The sequence below is a fragment of the Tursiops truncatus genome, chromosome 16 (genome assembly GCF_011762595.2).
Source record: "Tursiops truncatus isolate mTurTru1 chromosome 16, mTurTru1.mat.Y, whole genome shotgun sequence".
NCBI classification, from domain to species: Eukaryota; Metazoa; Chordata; class Mammalia; order Artiodactyla; family Delphinidae; genus Tursiops; species Tursiops truncatus.
The window spans coordinates 33,958,823-33,978,629 of NC_047049.1; the positions used below are offsets into that span (position 1 = coordinate 33,958,823).

General features: G+C 41.1%; 2 protein-coding genes across 8 annotated transcripts in view; one reads left to right on the top strand and one right to left on the bottom strand.

Moving 5' to 3' along the window:
- MARCHF5 (membrane associated ring-CH-type finger 5) overlaps positions 1–6,704 on the bottom strand; it is a 55,577-nt gene extending 48,873 nt beyond the window's left edge. Inside the window, exons 1-2 of the mRNA XM_073793745.1 lie at positions 6,525–6,704; positions 6,109–6,453 (exon numbers count right to left, since the gene is read on the bottom strand). Of these exons, the coding sequence (XP_073649846.1) occupies positions 6,109–6,453; positions 6,525–6,704 (525 nt within the window). The remainder of the gene's footprint in view (positions 1–6,108; positions 6,454–6,524) is intronic.
- Positions 6,344–19,807, top strand: part of CPEB3 (cytoplasmic polyadenylation element binding protein 3) — a 177,899-nt gene continuing 164,435 nt past the window's right edge. For 6 of the 7 annotated variants that reach the window (XM_019944054.3, XM_019944186.3, XM_019944403.3 and 3 more), the window contains exon 1: positions 6,450–6,708. The gene's annotated coding sequence lies outside the window, so the exon portion shown is untranslated. Of the gene's footprint in view, positions 6,709–19,807 lie in introns of all 7 variants that reach the window. The other variant, XM_073794194.1, reaches the window with a different exon arrangement.

Here is a 19,807-nt window from a genome sequence, read left to right on the forward strand (position 1 = left end):
CAGCTGCTCCGCGGCATGTGGGATCTTCCCGGACCGGGACACGAACCCGTGTCCCCTGCATCGGCAGGCGGACTCTCAACCACTGCACCACCAGGGAAGCCCTGAACTCATTCTTAAACAGAAGCAAAGCTTTAAAAAGGTAGCTGGTGCCAGCCATATACTCACTGTCTAAACATAATAGAGAGCACAATAAATATGATTATGGAGGGTCTTGAAGGCCAGGTTAAAGAATTTGAACTTAAGCTTAATAAGCAATTAAGAAAATACAGAAGGTTTTGAGCAAATAAATATTTGGTGCTTCAGTAAGATTATTCTAGGCACTGATATGTCATAAATAGTGAAAAGACAGACACCATGATTCAACAGTGTCTCCAATGTACTTTCCCCTTCTGGGGAAATGGGATAGGGAAGAGTTTCTGATCTCAGTGAACTTCCACTTGAATGTGCATGGTGGTGGTGGTAAAGGGTATGTGTGGAAGGCTCTGAGACCTGGGATAGGTGCATTAAAAAAAAAATTACCAGGGCTTCCCTGGTGGCGCAGTGGTTGAGAGTCTACCTGCCGATGCAGGGGACACGGGTTCGTGCCCCGGTCCAGGAAGATCCCACATGCCGTGGAGCGGCTGGGTCCGTGAGCCATGGCCACTGGGTCTGCGCGTCCGGAGCCTGTGCTCCGCAACAGGAGAGGCCAAAATGGTGAGAGGCTCACAAACCGCAAAAAAAAAAAAATTACCATACGGTGTGATGTACTAAAATGAATGCATAAAGGTTCTATGGAAAAACAGGAAGAAGTAACTCACTCTGCCTGAAGGAGCTGTGTAATGCTTCAAGGTGATACTTGAGCTGAATTCTAAGATGGGTCAGAGTTAGCCAGGTGTCAAAAGGGAGGAAGTCATCTAAAACAAAAATAAGAAGATGTACAGCAGGGTATGTCCAGAGGACAATGAAGTGCAGTGCAGAAGAGTATGGTTAAGGAAGGTTGGGGCTGGATTGGATAATTAATAGAGCTAAACCTCTTCACCAGGGCCTTGAAAGTTTAGAATTTATCCTATAGGTGATGTAGAGACTGACAGCTTTTAAAGTATGGAAACGCCATGATAATTGTGCCTTGGCCAATTCTGGTACCACTCTATTAAGTCAAACTGGGAAATTCTGGTACCACTCTGCAAGTCAAACTGGTAGAGAAAAACTAGAGTCAGAGAAGGAAGAATCTATAGTATCTGATAAGCAAGTGGATTTGGAGGAAAAAAGCAAAAAAGAAAAAAAAGATGTAGGTCTTATGGCTGGTAGACTAGAAGAATGGTCCTATCAAAGGCCAAAATTGGGAAGTCAAGATAAGTAAACACCAGGGAAATAGCAGTAGTTTAGTTTTAGATACGTTAAGGCGCTAGTAATGCTCTGTATACACAAATGGAAATGTCTACTGGGCAGCTAGAATGCAGACACTAAAATGTGGGAAAGAGGTCAGGAATAAAGACATAAATCTGGGAGTCACTCAAATAAAGGTGATAGTGAGATAGTAAGCAGGGATACTTTTCAGAGAAGAATGATAAGTGCTGAGGATTGAACCATACTGACTGAAGAGAGTAAGGGTAAGGTGATATATAAGAGGCGAAAAAAATAAAAGACAAATAGTGTGGTAGACTAGAACACAGTTTCAAGAAGTTAGGGGGTGGTGGTCACCAGTTTCATCTCCACTACATATATGTCAAGGACATGAGGACCAAGAAAAGAAGTCATTAGGTTTACCGATTAAGAAATTACTGGTAACCTTCAGTATACTTTTAGTAGAGCTACGGACAAGAAAGGTGGATGAAAATCAAATTACAACAAGAGATGATAAGGAGAAAATAAGAATATAAATGTCACAAACAGGGAAACGGATTTAGAAAGAAAAAGAGTGATAAGTAAATACAATGGATTATATATATATTCTCTTTAATTGCTGTATATCACAGAACCTAGTATTTTAAAAAGTCAATTGTAGATTGATATATTTAAATTTTAGAAACAAGAACAAAACTATGAATTACATATGGTATATATAAAAGCATTAAACAAAGACTGGAAGAACATAAACCCATTTATGATAGTGGAGTGGGGATGGGGAGAAGATATGGGACTGGGGATAGTGGCCAAAGGGGACTTTATCTGTAATGTTTCCACTTTTTACATAGAGATGGAAGCAAATACAACTAATTGCTAATGTTTTTTAATTCTAGGTATTGTTCTGTAAATGTCAAAATGGGATAGTGATATGATTCGAGTAAATATGCTTCAGAGAATGAGAAGTCGCTTTAATGGAAACTAGAGATGGTTATATAAATAAGAAGATAATATAGTACGTTCCTATCAGAACACTCTACAGCCTCTAAAAGGATGTACATGTGTGGCTGACAACACCCTGAGAGTGGGGATTCTAATTCACTTTGCCACTGCAGGAGGCTCGTGGGGAGCAGATGATTCTCCCTGCTTTTCTTCCCATTTGACTGTTCTGGGGACACTGGCTACATGCCTTGCCTACTCACCAGGTGCAAGTAAGTGATGCAAACAACCTCAACAAATTCCTGAGTGTTTAATGTGAGAGGGGTACACAAAAGTCAAGTTTCCAAAAAAAAAAAAAAAAAAAAAAAAAAAAGTCAAGTTTCCAGAAGCATCTCTCACCAGGCTTTAAACCTCAGGTTCATTCCTGCAGTTTGTTACAGTATTCTTTGTATTCTCTATACATTTAATCCTAATTTTGAGAAATAAAAGAGAAAACGAGAAAGTTTAATGGTGATAGAATAATATATAACAGACCTCTCCTTTAAAAAGTATGGCAATGAAGGGAAGGAAGAGAAACTGACCGAGATTCAGAGAGCCTGACGTAAAAGGTTTGAGTTTATGAATGGTTATAATTTCAGGGCAATGATTTGTGATCCCAAATCATTCATGACACTAGAAAACCACCCACTTTCCCACCCCCTTTCTCAAACAATTTAAAAGGTTCAAATGATAAATTTATATAAAACAGTTGCTTACTGTTTATAAAAATGAAAGGCAATCAAAATATGTATCTATATATACTCTTTCTAGCTACAAATACTGCAATAATAAAATTTATCAAGATAAACAATTGCTAAACTAAATTTAGTTATTCACAAAGGACAAGGCAATTGAACTTCAGCTATTAATAAGTAGCTATTAATTAAAAAACCTTGAAAGACTAAGTGTATAAACTGAACATACCATCCATGTTATGTAAATATAATCTTCATTTTATTTGACAGTTTATGGAACACAAACCTCACTAGAATTAAAGCTCCATATGAGCATTTTTGCTTATGTTCACTACCACCATATATCGAGGACCTAGAATGGTACCAGGCAAATGCATCGATATTTATTAAGTCAATTCATTAAATACAAATGTTTAATAAGCACTAAAATATACCTAATTTTAACCTAGAAGCAGAAGAACAATATATGTTATACACATTTCCTAATCTTCTCAAGGACAGAACTTGCACTGAAGAAATAAAAATAAGGGCAAGTTTCTGAGCTAAATTCTATCCCTCAAAAATTGCCACCCAAAGACCAAGCTGGGGGGAAGCCAAATTCAAAGCAAGAATTCTAGGTCCTAACAGGTTGACATATTTTAGTCTGTTGGGCCTGTCAGTATTCCTCAAATGAACCCATCAAGTATCTTTGTGTTCAATTTGCATGTAGGGCCAGCCCAGATTAAGATGATACTGTAAATATGGAGATGGGTGTGTGTGTGGTGGGGAGAGAATTGCTACATTAGTTGGTTACACTAGAATCTTAAATACCTTCTGTGTGCCTAACATATGAATAGCATTTTATTGTTTTATAAAGTGCTTACACGTGTTCTCATTTATACAATCCTGTGAGGTAGGATATTGCCATTTTATAAATGAGGATGTAGAACCTCAGAATATAAGTCCAAAGTCACATAGCTAGTATGTGGCAAAATGAGAATTTTAAGATTTCTGGCCAAGCTTACATCACTAAAATGTACTATCTCTTATCATGAAATAATCCCTTGGGATTTAGGGTAGTGGGAATTCCCTGGAGATCCAGTGGTTAGGACTCCACACTTCCACTGCAGGGGGCCCGGATTCAATCCCTGGTCCTGGTTGGGGAACTAAGATCCCCCAGCAAGCTGTGCCGTGTGACAAAAAAAAAAAGTGATTTTCAACTACAATAAACATCTGGAAAACTTTTGAAAATATACATGCTCAGGCCCCATTCTCCAGAAATCTGTGAATTAATTGGTTGTGGGCAGAGCCAGGCATCCATCCATATTTTAAAATGTTCCCCCGGTTGATTCCAACGTGGGGCCACGGTGCAAAACACTGACTTAGATAATAAAGATCTTTGAACGTCATCTTAAGAATCTACCTTGAGGTATGTCAAAAAGGTGCCGAAGATGAGGGAAGCCAGTATTATAGTCACCTGTTTCAGTACATGCAGCCAGAATTTCCATGTTTCTATTAGATGTTTTAAATGCCTGGCTAGCACTCCTTGGCTTTTTTACTTTTATGGAAATCTCCAAAGAGTGTATGAAAGCCAGATCAGCTTTTGGACACAAAAACTTTTCTAAAAGTCACCTACATAAAAGTGAAAGCAGCAGGCCCTCAGAGGGGGAAAAAAAAATTAATTACAAAATACCCAGCACCAGAATAGGGTCTCATTTGATTGGAATTGGCAGTGGCAGAAAGTGGTCTCCTGTGGGCATATTTCAGTAGTCCTATATAATTTGTCAGTATGGTAAATTATAATTTACCTCGTAAAACCTGGTAAATTATCAAACCCCTAGACCACTGGGGAAAATGACAAAAAAGTTCATGCATTTATTCATTAAAGAAATATTTACTGATGACCTGCTTAGTGCCAGGCTCTGCTGTAGGTTTCAAAATAAATAATGATGTGTAAGTTTCTGCCTTCCAGGAGCTTATAAACTACTTACATAAAAAGGGGTTAGTCAATACAACTTGACCTGAATGCTCCCCTCAAACAAGGGCTGGATTAATCACTGGGACACCCCAACTGGAAAAAGTCAGTACATGATTTCTATCAACTTAGATGTCTCAAAATTCTAAGCTCCAAAGGAAATGTCTGTCACTGTGGAAGAAGATGTACTCTTGAGTGACTTCTGTTCTGGGTGTGATCCAAACAGCATTTAACTGGGTATAATCTCATTTAAGGTTGGCCTTTCATTGCCAACCTTAAAGTTGGACTTTTCCTCAGTAGGAAAACCTGTACCACACGCTGAACTGGGTGGCAAATGGTCTACTGAGAGTTGTAGGCAACCAAACATGCATTAGCCTGTAGCACTGGCTAGGCCAGGAAGCTATGTCGTGGCTTAGGGGAAAATGTGGAGTAAGGGTCTCCAAAAACTCATGGTAGAACCCATGGCCTAGAATTTCAACAGCAGAGGGCGGTGCAGCCGATTTCACAGAAAGAGTTTTACTGACAAGCCCCCCCCAGGAACTTGCCCCATGATAAGATGAAACTTTATCAGTGAACTCAACGAATGGTAAAATACGCTAAGTGTTCAGGGTTGGACTTACGGCTGTTTTCATAACCTCTACTCTGGTCTGACCGTTAAAGTCCCTTGCGGGTACTCGTGACCTTATAGTTTGGGGTGGGGATGGGATGGGGGAGGAAGGAGGAATGAAGTCAGTCTATCAGGCTTTCCAAAAGAATGCTTATCCTTGGTTTTTGGAAGGAGTGTACAAATTGGAGGGGGATCACTCCCCAGAGAATTAGTCTGGTCCTTCTTGCCAGTGACAGCGCTGACAAACACGTTACAACACAGTTTGGGGGGAGGGGAGGAGGACAGTAAGAAAAAGAAACTAATTCTCTGGGTTCACACGAACCCCTCTCACTTCGCAACGGCGTTCGGACAAAACCAGACGCCAATCCGTAAGTAAGTTTCGCTTTAAGTCTACGCACCCAGGCCGCCCGCTCCGTCCTCCCCCAAGTACGGACTCCAAACTTTCTGCCCCTCACTCGGCCCCCAGGCCGTGGAACTCCTCCCGGCAGGCTAGGCTCCGCTCCGAAGAGCCCCGAGGCCCGGCCCGCGTCCTCCCCCAAGGCTGCCCGTACCTGTCCAGCATCTGCTGTAGGGCTTGGTCCGGCATTTTCGTCGGAGGCGGCGCACTCGCCTCCCCAGTGGGCCCGGTCAGGGCCGGGCCCAGGGACAATAGCACTGAGAGGCGGCGGAGTAGGCCTCAGTCCGGCGGCAGCCGCGAACCCCCACCCAGCCTCCCGGGGCGGCTCCGCGAGCCCGGCGGTGGCTGTGCGCGGCCCGCGGGCGTCGGGAGGAGGCGGTGGGGAGCGAGGAGGAGGAGCCTGGGGCGGGGAGGCGGCGATCGCGGCCCGGGTTCCTGCCCGTCGGCCCAGGGTTCCGGTCCATGGACCGCGGGCGCCGAGTTGCTGCCGGCGGAGGAGCTACCTCTGTGAGGTAAGAGTCACCACTTCAGTGCGCGGCGGGGTCACGACGCAAGGCGGCCCAGAGCAGCCTGGGAGATGTAGTCCTCGGACCGTCCCCGCAAGAGGCTGCACAGCCCGCCCCGACCACCGCCGTCGCGCCCGCCGCCGCCCGGCCGGCGCCCTCCCGTTTCCTTCCTCCAGAGGGAAAAATGTCCTGCGGGCCGCTTTCCAGGAAGCAGCGGGATGTGCCGCTCCACCGTCAGTAGCATCAAGGTCAGCCCTCCCTGCCTCTTTCTTTTCTCTCAGCTCTCGTGCTCAGGTGGGACCGAGCCAGGTGAGGGGGGGGGGGGCGGGCTAAAGGGCCATTTCTCGGCAGGGTCCCCAGTCGCGGCCGCGGCGTCGGGGCGGGCCGTGGCGGGCTTGGGGGTGGCAGAAGTGCCTTCTGAAGCCCTCGGCGCTGGGGCCAGCGTCTGCCGCGTCTGAACCCATTTTGGGGAGTTACGCAACCCCCGTGAGGGGTCGGATGCTCTAGTACGTGAGGTTATTCCTGAGGGGTCGGCAGGGCAGTGGCTGCCTAGACGAGGTGGTTCCCACCAGAACCTCTCGGTGTAGGTTTGCCCGACGAGGGGTGGGGTGGGGGAGAGGGGCGGGGTAATGGGGGGAGTTTATTCCCTCCCTCTCTAGGAACCTTCTAAAATGTGCCTGGGCTTTCAAGGGCTCGTCACTAGTCTCCAAACGGAACGTGTTCAGGAATAAACAGCTTTTGCTTACTCAGCTGTGGGTCGTCAGGGGTGTTTGTTTCTCTCTCTGCTGCTGGTCGCTGTTAACCATTTCTAGTCGCCTTGACACCTCCAAGCAGGTGGATGTGTGTGTGTGTGGGGAGGGGAGGGGATCAAAAGGGGAAAATCATGAATCGCTCGTTGGTTTATTCTCTGACGCTCTAGGGACAGCTTTGGCGGGAGGAAAAGAGCTGTTGGCTAACAGGAATGCGTCTTTTGGATGACCTGTGACGTTCTCTAGTGCAGCGATTGGTAGGATGTCTGGTAGTTTTCCCCTGATTATGCCTAATTTCTGCGGCAAGAGGTTTGATTTTTCTTTAAATTAAAATGTGTTGCTTAAGCTCTTTATTTTTTTTTTACGTAGAATTTTATAATCCGCTCCTAATTCTCTGCTCAAAGTCTGCTTCCTGAATATATTTGAACTAGAGTGTACATCACCAGGAAGAAAAACAAAAATAACATGTGACCAGAAGTTTATTTGGCCTCCGATTTCTGAAAGATGCTTTTATGAAAAGCTTTGGGAATTTACATGACTAATTATAATTAATGCTTCACCTTTTTCTCATGAAATGAGAAGCAGGCCCCTGACAGGGGAGGGAAATAAGTAATTTAATCCGGGTGTTTGATATTTTAAATTCCTATTTATTGCTACTCCTACTGGGTAAGTCTTCCCTTACTGCGTATTTATCTCTTAAGCAATTGTCAGCCACAAGGAGATTGATACATACATGCTGCTCAAAAAATAGAATTTGATCTTAGCATATTGAAAATAAAAGAATTTATATTAGCATTTTCATGAAAATTCTGTTTCCTGGCTGTGTCAAAAATCCTTTGAAATAGGAAAAAGAATTTCTGTTATTCATCTTAAGAGTGATTAGCAAAAGAAAAAAAAAAAGCGATAAGCACCTGACCTAGTAATTCCACTCCTTGGTATCTGCCTAGGAGAAATAAAAACATATGTCTACACAAAGACTTGTATGCCAACATTCACAGCAGCATTATTCCTAATAGCCAAAAAGTGGAAACAACCCAAATACCCATCAACTGATGAATGGATAAACCAAGTGTGGTATAGTCATACAACAGAATGTGATTAGGTTATAACAAGGAATGAATTTCTGATACATGTGACAATATGGATGAACCTTGAAAACATTATGCTAAGTGAAAGGAGCCAGTTACAAAAACAACATATTGTATGATTCCATTTATATTAAATGTTAAGAATAAATTCATAGAGACAAAGTAGATTAGTGGTTGCCTAGAGCTGGAAGAGTTGGGGAGTAATGGGGAGAGATTGCTAACGGATATGAGGTTTCTTTTGGGGTTGATGAAAATTTCCAGAATTAGAGTGGTGATGGTTACACAACTTTGTGAATTATAATGCAATTAAAAAAATAAGATATAACAAAATTAGATTCTGGTGATGGTGGCACAGCTCTGTAAATATACTTAAAAAACTGAATTGTATGCTTAATATGAGTTAATTTTCTACTATGTAAATTACATCTCAGTAAAGCTGTTAAAAAATTAGCTCCATAGAAAATGTTCATAAGGACATCTAAAGAGAAACAGACCAACAGATAACTGATAATTCTTTAACTTTAATTTTTTATATTTTTTAATTAGTATGGACAAAAATCATGATTGATAGAACTCATGAAATAAATTCCTTCAGATAAATTTGAAATGGGTGACACACATAGCTTGAATTTCAGTATTGTTTGTCAACTTTGTTTTCCTTGGCTCTTGTGTTTTCAGATAAGACTTGGAATAATTGGAATTATAATTTACTTTCTGATTTTGAAGGAAAAAACTTCCTACTTACTTAGATCTTAGGCTGACCCCCCCCCAAATAAAAAGTTGAAATGCACTTATGCATTAATAATTTTATGATGGATTTAGAAATACCTGAGTATGGAACTGTTCTAAATATGTTAGGAAATTTAAAGTAGTATATTACTTTTATGTTCTCCCATGACACTTGTTTTGAACTGTCTGCCAAAAGGGGCCCTGGAGATATTCCAAAGAGATATATAAAGTATCCAGGTGCCTTCCAAGGAGAATTGTCAATTGCCAAATTTGGTGATAAACTGCAGGCTGAGTCCACATTGCAGGCCACAGAATATTCTTCATTAATTTATTCAGCAGACATTTCCAGAGGATTTATGATGTGCCTGGGTACTCTAGTCACAAATTAAACAATAACTACCCTTTAAGAACATACAAACTACCTACCAACACTTACATTAAAAAAAATTAAAACAAGGCATTTCCATATGAAATACTACATAATGATACATGGAAGCATATGATATGGTGCCAAATGAACTGGCCTAGAAATACAAAGTGAGGTAGAAGTTTAGAGACTGTTATGGGCTGGTGTGTTAGAGAACTTTGTGAAACAAGGGGAATTTAGGCTCTACCTTGTAGCAATAAGAATTATGTAGGTAAAGAGGTGGAGAAGGATCTTGGGTCTGGATAAGGATGAAAAGATGTAGAGAGAGGAGTTAACCTCTGTAACTGGAACTGTGTCTCTGTTGAGTAAGAGTGAAAAATATGATTGGTTGGTTAAGTAGGGAATAGTTAAAAGGCCTTGAAGCTATTAATTCTTTTGATAAGTATTTATTGAACAAGCAATATTTATGTGACAGGCACTAAGCTAGGTACTGGAGACACAATAATGAGAAAAACAAGCATGGTCCCTACTTTTGTGGAGTTTACCGTTTATAGTGGGAGAGAATCACATGAATACATTTTTTAGGTTGCAAATGTAGTACGTGGTGTTATGAGAGATAATAACTAGGGTTTTTACCTAGACAGGGAGGTCAGAAGAGTTTCTCAGCAAGTGTCCATTATGCTGAGAACTGAGGAAGAGCAACAGTTAATTGGACAAAGGGAGGAGGGAAGAGCATCCCAGGCCAAAGGACAGCATGTGCAAATACCCTGAGAAGGAAAGCCCCTTGGTGAAGAGAAGAAATTGAAACAAAGAGAGGACTTGGGGTAAAATGGGACCACAAAGGTCACTCAGTTGACAGACTCTGAAGAGCTTTGTAAGCCAATTTGAGGAATTTTGCCTTTATCCTAGAATCCTGCTGGGAGGAGGACATAAGAAATGGACTCCATTATGTAGGAAATGGAGTGTTAACTTGTAGTGGTTCCCAAACCTGCTGTGAGTCAGAGAATTAGTCTGGAAATTCTGATCCATGTGCCTGTAGTTGTGCCCAATTAGCTGTTTTTTTAAAAAACAAATTTCCTAAGTGATTATTAGACCAATGGTATCTCTGCAGAAATACCGCAGTGGTTGAGAGCTTCAACTCAAACCTACATTTGAGTCTTAGCATTGCCACTCAGGGGCTCAGCAATTTGGGGTGGGTTATTGAATCTTTTTAAGCCAAAGTTTCCTCACCTTCAGGAGGAGAATTGCAGAACCTACCTCACTGGGTTACTGGGAGGATTAAATGAGAAAATTCATTTAAATTGTTCAGGACAATGCTGGGTACATGGTTAAGAGCTCCATTGGTGTTAGCTCTTAATTATTACTAAAAGTTCTTGAGTCAAGGTGAGAGTGATTTAGGGGAATTAATTTCGCAGTGGTATGCAGGGTGGGTTGGGCACAAAGACAAGTTAGGACTGGCCTAGGTCTCAGTAACTTAGCCATGGTCTGTAACTATTTCAGAAGTTTGCTTTAACACAGCTATAAGTCCTTCAAGAGCCTTAGATTGGCTAAGTAGTTTTCAAACAGATAATGTTCCTGGGTCTCTTAAAGGACTTTTATAGGGAGACCTTGGTCCCCAGAATACATTTTACTGGCTTAGCATCTATAATGTTACTTTTTTTTTATATAAGTTTATTTATTTTATTTATTTTTGGCTGCATTGGTCTTCGTTCCTTTCTCTAGTTGCAGTGAGCGAGGGCTACTCTTCATTGCTGTGCGAGGGCTTCTCATTGTGGTGGCTTCTCTTGATGCAGAGCACGGGCTCTAGGCGCACGGGCTTCAGTAGTTGTGGCACATGGGCTCAGTAGTTGTGGCTCGCAGGCTCTAGAGCGCAGGCTCAGTAGTTGTGGCGCACGGGCTTAGTTGCTTCTCGGCATGTGGGATCTTCCTGGACCAGGTCTTGAACCCCTGTCCCCTGCATTGGCAGGCGGATTCTTAACCACTGCACCACCAGGTAAGCCCTTTAAGATTACTTTGAATTGACCTTTTCTTAATTCTGGACAGAGGCTTCACTGGCCACTTATAGAAGACAGTCTAAAACCTGTCTCTTTATCTTCATTTGCTATGCAGAGAATAGAATTTTAACGGCTAATGTCAACTCTAACGGAAAAGATATTTACAAAGGGTAAATAATTTTACAAAAAAAATCATCATCTACTAATTAGTCTTCTTTTCCTCATAAATATTGTGGAAGACTCATTACTTTTCATTGTCCTTGGTTAAATTCCTCTCTCTGGGTTAGGTGTCCCTGGGATAAGGCAGTGGTGTGTCAAGAGTAGGTAAAAATCACAGGATAAGATGCCACATCTTCCTTCTTGTATCTTGTTTCAGGAGTATCAATTTTATGCGAAAATGTATACATAAAGAATTATTTTCTTTTTTAAACAAGCGTGGATGTCAGAGCAGCAGTTCTCAAAAAGTCGTCTAACAGACTCCTAGGGCTACCTGAGAACCTTTCCAGGAGGTATGTGAGGTCAAAGCTATTTTTATAATAATACTAAAACATTATTTGCCTCTTTCACTGCATTGGCATTTACACTGATAGCACAAGCAATGGTGGATGTAACTGCTTGTATCTTAGCACCATTAAAGGCACTGACACCAAACTGTACTAATGCTTATATAGTCTTCACTACCACACACATAGAATAAAAACAAAAGTTCACTTAAGAATGTCCTTGATTAAGCAGTAAAAAATATTCATTTATTAAATTTTGACCATTGGATATGCATATTTTAAATATTCTGTGTGATGAGATGGGAAATATGCACACTTCTGCTGCATCCAAAGTATGATAGTTGTCTCAGAGCAAAACACTTTACATGATTGAGCTACAAGCTGAACTAGCTACTCATCTGACACTATTTTACCTGAAAGACTGACAAACATTTTAAACTTTTGTGCTGTTAAGAAAGTGAAAAGACTTTCACTCATTTCAGAATGGGAGAAAATTTTTGGAAATAATATATCTGAAAAATGACCTGTGTCTAGAATATATAAAGATTTGTTGCAACTCAATAATAGAAAGGCAAAGAACCCAATTAAAAAATGGACAAAGGATCTGAATAGACATTTCTCCAAAGATATACAAATGGCCAGTAAGCACCTGAAGAGATGCTCACCAACGTTAGCCATCAGGGAAATGCAAATCGAAACCGGGATGAAATACCACTTCACTCTCCCTAGGGTGGCTATAATAAAAAAGATGAATAATAAATGATAAGTGATAATAAGTGTTGGTGAGAATGTGAGGAAGCTAGAGCTCTAGTACACTGCTGATGGGAAGGTAAAATGGTGGGGCCATTTTGGAAAACAGTCTGGCACTTCCTCAAAATGTTAAACATAAAGTTTCCGTATGACCCAGCAGTTCTACCTCCAGATATATACCCAAGAGAAATGAAAACCTGTCTACACAAAAACTTGTACATGAATGTTCATAGCAGCATTATTCATAATAGCCACAAAGTGGAGCAACCCAAATGCTTATCAACTGATATATGGGTAGATAAAATGTGTCCATACAATGGAATATTATTCAACCATAAGGGATGAAGTACTGTTAAATGCTATAGCATGGCCGAACCTTGAAAACCTTGTGCTAAGTGAAGTAAGCCAGTACGAAAGAGAACATATTCTATGATTCCATTTATATGAAGTGTTCAGAATATGTAGGTCTACAGAGACAGAAAGTAGATTAGTGGTTGCCTAGGGTTGAGGGAGATGGAGTTTTGAGGAGTGACAACTAAGGTGTGCAGGGATGTGCACCTCTTTTTGAGGTAATGAAAACATTCTAAAATTGATTGTAGTGATGACTGCACAACTCTGTGAATATACTAAAAATCACTGAAGTGTACACTTTAAATGGGTGAATTATTTGGTGTTTGACTTGTATCTCCATAAAGCTGTTGTTTAAAATAACACCAGATAAAGCCTTAAAATCCATTGTTAATTGACTGATGTATTAACTTATGACATATCAATATAACATAGTATTATATAGCTGAGCTATTGAAACAAATGAGATATTTCTATATAGGCCATAATGAAAAGTTGCTAAAGATGTAGTGGTCATCAGTTAGGTTTTTTTTTTGTTCCACAGAAATCAACTCTAGCTAATTCAGTCCCACTAGGGGACATTTGTTAATGTCTGGAAACTTTTTTGATAGTTACACTAGCATCTGGTGGGTTGAGACCAGGGATGCTGCTAAACATACTATAATGCACAGAACAGCCCCTCACAACAAAGATGTTGTAGCTCAAGATGTCAATAGCGCTGAGGTTGAGAAACACTGAGCTAACTTAAACAAAAGGAAATTTATTGGAAGGAATTGGGTGAGCTCGCTGGATTGAAAGTAAGGCAGGAGAACCAGGCTGGAAGCAGCCAGATAGGCTACCACAGAGAATCGTCTTGCAGCAACATTCCATGCTCTCATATGGGTTCAGCACTGGAATGGATAAACTCCCTCCAACTGTTTGTATTCTGCTCACCGTTCAAAATCTAAGGAGAGAGCATCTAATCAATCTTCCTTGCCACTTGGCTAAAGGAAGGCAATGTACCTTGAATGAAGGCAGTTCCTCAAAAGGAAGTACATTCATTAGCAAGCACTTTTGACTATATAGTTATGATTCATTTACTATCTAGGTGCTGAGGATAGAGGAGAGCAAAAGAGACAAAAATGCTCTTGTGGAGCTTATATTCTTTTTTTTTTTGCGGTACGCGGGCCTCTCACTGCCGTGGCCTCTCCCGCTGCGGAGCACAGGCTGCGGACGCGCAGGCTCAGCGGCCATGGCGCACGAGCCTAGCCACTCCGTGGCATGTGAGATCTTCCCGGACTGGGGCACAAACCCGTGTCCCCTGCATCGGCAGGCGGACTCTCAACCACTGCGCCACCAGGGAAGCTCCCGGAGCTTATATTCTTATGCTGCTAAATCAGGGCAGATCTTTAATAACTTAAAGAAGAATAGTTGCCAAACTCCAAAACCAATAAATACTACCCATATGTTAAGTGAAAAAAGCAGGGAGTAGATAGTATCTATAGTGTTATCCAAATTATTATTTTTTTTAACTTAGCATGTGTATGTAAGGAGATTTCTAGAAAGAAACATAGGAAATGTTTTTTGTTGTTTTTTTTTTTAATATTACATGTGGATGGTGAAACTGAATATGGGGAGAGAAGCCTACTTTTCACTTTATTCCCTTATGATGTTTTCATTTTCACCATGAGCATGTATTTCACAGTTAAAATTTTTTAATTAAATTAAAAAAAATCATTGGTGCAAGTGAAGGATGATTAAAGGCTTTGAAAAGTCACAATATTGGGAGTTCCCTGGTGGTCTAGTGGTTAGGATTCCGGGCTTTCAATTCCGTGGCCTGGGTTCAATCCCTGGTCGGGAACTGAGATCCCACAAACAGTGTGGCCAAAAAAAAAAGTCACAACATTATGGTGGTTCTGCTTATTATGGAAAAATGGAAAGAAAGAAAGAAAGAAGAAGAAAACCTGACTGGAAAGTGTGGCCTGTAATCATTTAACATATTTGTTGAACACCTACCTGCCTTAGGTCCTTTTTGGACAAGGTGGAATATAAGTAAATAAAATATCAAGCAGCAGCCATGTGTGAGGCACTCTGTGAGGTGCTGTAGCTGGGAGGGGATTGACATTTGAAAAAGACCTGACAGCTGCCCTTAATGACTGCCTGTTGGCATCTAGTTATTGAACACCTAATATGTGGCATGGGCTGGGCCCTATACACACATTATCTCAAACCCTAACAATGACCTTATCAGATGGATGGCTGTGTCTCTCATATCACAGATAAGAACTTGAACACTGGAGAGATGAAGTCATAGCAAATAAGTGGCATAGCTGACCTTTGAATCCAGGTGTATCTGACTTCACTGGAGAACAGTGTATGAATATGTGATAGTTAAATAACAAGTAAAGAAGAAAGTGATTTATTGCAAGAGCAATCACAGAACTACCCATGATTAATTTCTGAAGAATTTTACAGATAGGTACCCCAGGAGCTCAGAAAAGGGAAGAGAAGTTGCTGCATATTGGAGTGGTCTGGGCAGGCTTCCTAGTGGAGGAGTGGTTTGAAGGTGGGTCTGGGCAGGCTTCCTAGTGGAGGAGTGGTTTGAATTGGGTCTCGAAGGAGGAGTATATGGATATGTAAAGAGAAAGGCAGTGTCAATCTTTACTAAATGCCTGCTTGAGTCTAAAAACACTTCACCTAATCCACGTAGCCTCATTTGGGAGGTGAGGAAACCGAGGCCTCCGCTTACACCCACCCCCTGCCAGGAATAGGCTCTTAATAGGCCTTAATTTTTGGCAATCTGATAGGCGTGAAGTGAAATTTCATTGTCATAGTCAAATGTTTACCTCTATTTTATAGCTTCTGGGTTTTACCTCTTGGATAAGATGAATTAATGATAGAAGAGAAAGTGTATGTAATAAACTAAAAGACCAGGATATAGTCTTTTGGGAGAATAGATATTCAGTATATGTTGTTTTCCTCTACTAAAAGAGTTTTAGGCTTTTATGAAGGTATTATAACTAATATGATACCCTACAGCTGAAATCTCAACTCGGTAAGTCTGAGAAAGATCACCTATTTGTTTATTCAACACAAGTTCTTGAGCTCCAACTATGTACCAGACACTGTGGGAATACTGGGGATACAAATATATGAATAATACGTTGTTAGTCTGTTCTTGTCATCAGGTTGTTTACCATTTAATGGAAAAGACATATTGTCATATATTTATAATATATGGAAATCTGAGCCAATATATCTGCACACACTCCCTGAAACCTAGGAGTCCTCCTTGAGTCATCCTTCTCCCTCATCCCCCTACCCTTCAGTCAGTCACCAAGTGTGGTCCATTTATCTCCTAAATATCTCTCAAATCCATTTATTTTTTTTCCATTGCCCCCTCCCTTCACCCTAGTCCAGTTGCCTGTCATCTCTTACCTGGGACTACTTACTAGTCTCATAATTGGTCTCCCCACCTTTGCTTTCATCCCTCTTCAACTGGTTTGACAATTGGCCTCTCCAGTTTACTCTTTCTTCCTTCGATTCACGAGTAGAATGACTTGTTAAGAAATGTAGAACTGCTCATGGTGCCTACTTGAAGTCCTTCTGTGGCCTGTTTAAATCCTGGTGAGAAGGAGCCAGCAGAAAACATAAATTTAGCAATTTGGGGAAAAGGGGAATAATCTATGAATTATGCCTTCTAAGCTTCATGAGGGCAGGCCAGGACCATACCTGTTTTGTTCACTATTGTATCCCCTGTGCCTTGCACAGAGCCTGGCCCTTGGCAGGTGTTCAGTAAATATTTAGCGAATTTTTAAAAGAGAGAGACACTTCTAAGGGGAGAATGAACCCTGAGATGTTTGGAATTGGAAGTATCGATACAAACTAATGATTTTATAGATATACATACATAGATAAACACACACAGATGTGTGCATACATATGCTTTTGGCTCTATCTGCTGAGAGGAGCTAAGGCAGTTATACCCCAGAACCAATGAGTATACCTAGTGCTATCTCCAATAGAGGGAACAAGGGCTCTTTGGAGAAACTGCTAATCCTAGACTAGTAGGAAAGGACAAGTACATGAACCTGGAACATCTGCAGTGCCAGAAAGTAGGGATGTGATAAAAAACTGATGGGGCCATGTCAAAAGGGCCTAGGAGTCAACTTGAAGGGACCCCAATGGCCAAATCAGGGACATTTTGTGTAACATAATAAATAATGATAATGAATTATAACCTGTAGAATAAAATATGAATCTGTGAGTCTATGCTATTAAAAATAAATGAATAAATCAGGGGATAAGGAAAAACTCTTCCTTATAGTGGCATTCCAATTAATTAGAAGCGTTGATGAAAATAGCAAATCACCACTTGCAAACACCACAGGAATAATTGATATAAGCAAGAATCATTGATGGATGCTAAAATTAGTGGGTGAAAGTATGTTGATAAACAGGATGCTCACATAGTCAGAAAGTATCTTCCCAAAGATATTTAAGTAGAAAGGGGAAAATAGTAGCTTTACAGTGGAGAAATCTGGCAGACACTACCTTAACCAAGTGATCAAAGTTATCATTACCACAATGGGGCATATCCACATCATGTTCCTTTTGGAATGATGCACTAAGAAGGACACAACATGACTTCTGTGGTATTATTGCCAAAAATGCATGACCTGAATTTGATCATGAGGAAACATCAGAGACACCAAAATTGAGGGACATTCTACCAGATAGCTTGCCTGTGTTCTTCAAAAGTTTCAAGGTCAGGGGACTTCCCTGCTGGTCCAGTGGTTAACACTCCACGCTTCCAATTCAGGGGTGTGGGTTTGATCCCTGGTCGGGGAATTAAGATCCTGCATGCTATGCTGCGTGGCCAAAAAAAATAAAGTGTCAGGGTCATGAAAGACAAATACTGAGGAATTGTCCCATATTAAAGGAGACTAAGGAGACATGACAACTAAATGCAATGTGTGATTCTTGGTTGGATTCTTACAAGGGGCATTAGTTGGCCAGTTGGTAAAATAAGGTCTGTAAATTAGATAATAGTACTGAATCAATGTTAATTTTCTGATTTTGATAATTGCACTGCGGTCATTTAAGATGTGAACATTTGGAGAACGTGCGTGAAATGTGGAGGGAAATTCTTTTTTGTAACTTTTTTTTTTTTTTGCGGTACGCGGGCCCCTCACTGTTGTGGCCTCTCCCGTTGCGGAGCACAGGCTCCGGACGCGCAGGCCCAGCAGCCATGGCTCACGGGCCCAGCCACTCCGCGGCATGTGGGATCTTCCTGGACCGGGGCACGAACCTGTGTGCCCTGCATCGGCAGGCGGACTCTCAACCACTGCGCCACCAGGGAAGCCCTTTGTAACATTTTTGTAATTCTGAAATTATTTCAAAGTGAAACATTAAAAGTAAAATAAAACCCCTTTTTTTTGAATTTTATTTTATTTACTTTTTTATACAGCAGGTTATTAGTTATCCGTTTTATACATATTAGTGTATGTATGTCAATTCCACTCTCCCAATTCATCCCACCACTACCACCACCCTGCCTGCCACTTTCCCCCCTTGGTGTGCAGACGTAAAACTCCATTTTTAATGGTTTTGTATTGCCCTCACTTACTTTATCTTGCTTTACTTTACTCCCCACCTCCTTCCAGCTTCCCAAATGAACCCTGAACTCTAGCATGCTAGCTAGTGGCTTGCTTCTTTAGTTCCTTAAATACACCATGCTTCCTCCTCTTCAGATCCTGACGGTAAGAAGCAGCATGGTATTCTCTTTGCATGGAGCATACTTCCTTTGAAATTTATCCTTTTGTTCTTTAAGGCTCATTTTACTTACTCTAGAAAACCCCTCCCTGACCCCCTAATGCAGGTCCCAACATTGTATGGTTTCATAACATCTGGTACTTTTTCATAGCATTTGTATCACAACTGCCATGAAATTATCATGGAGTTTACTGTTTAAAGTCCCTCTCATTCACTAGAAATGAATGTTCATAAAAGGTGGAGGGATTGTCTTTTTTTGCTCAATATTATTTCCCTGGAACCTTGCACAGATTTTCAATGACTATTTGAGTAATTAATGCAAGTCATGCAATGGAGCATCCCCCCTGCCAAAAAAAACCCAACACAACTTGGATGAAACTGGACACAGGAGACGTTTTAAGTTTGAGGAGATGAAGGCAGGGACCAGAATTGGTGGCAGTGACAGAAAAGGATAGATGGAGGAGTCTTATCATGGAAGGAGCCATAGGACTTGATAAGGGAGGAGGAAGAGTCAAAAATGACTCAGGTTTAATCATCAGCTGCAAAAAGGTACACAGTTGAAATGGCGCTTGAGTCACTTTTCCAGCAGTATTTTTTGAGAGTATGTTCCTAAACATTTGAAAATGGTCTCTATTTATTTTTAATAAAAATGCTTTAAGTGGTAAAATACTGTATTATGTGGTAAATACCAATTGTCATGCTGATTGGTATGTTTGGCATACTAAAAAGTACTAGAGTATTTTAATAAAAATACTATAAACCCATGGTAAAATACTGCCTTGATTCATATTAAACAATAAAAATGACTATATGAGAACACCTGAGTATCCCTCTGTAGTGGGTACTGTGGTGCTCCAATCCACATCCTCTCATCATGGGTAATGTACTCCTCCCTCAGCTGCTGGGAATTTTAGTTCCTGATGGTGAAAAGCTTTGTTTTTGCTGGGTGTTGCCTTAGGTTGCAGGGAACTGCCTCACTTTAGGTTATCCTCCCAGGTTATGCCTCACTGGCCCACAGCCAGTGACTGGCTGATTTAAGATGCAAAGACCCAGCTTCCTTGCCTT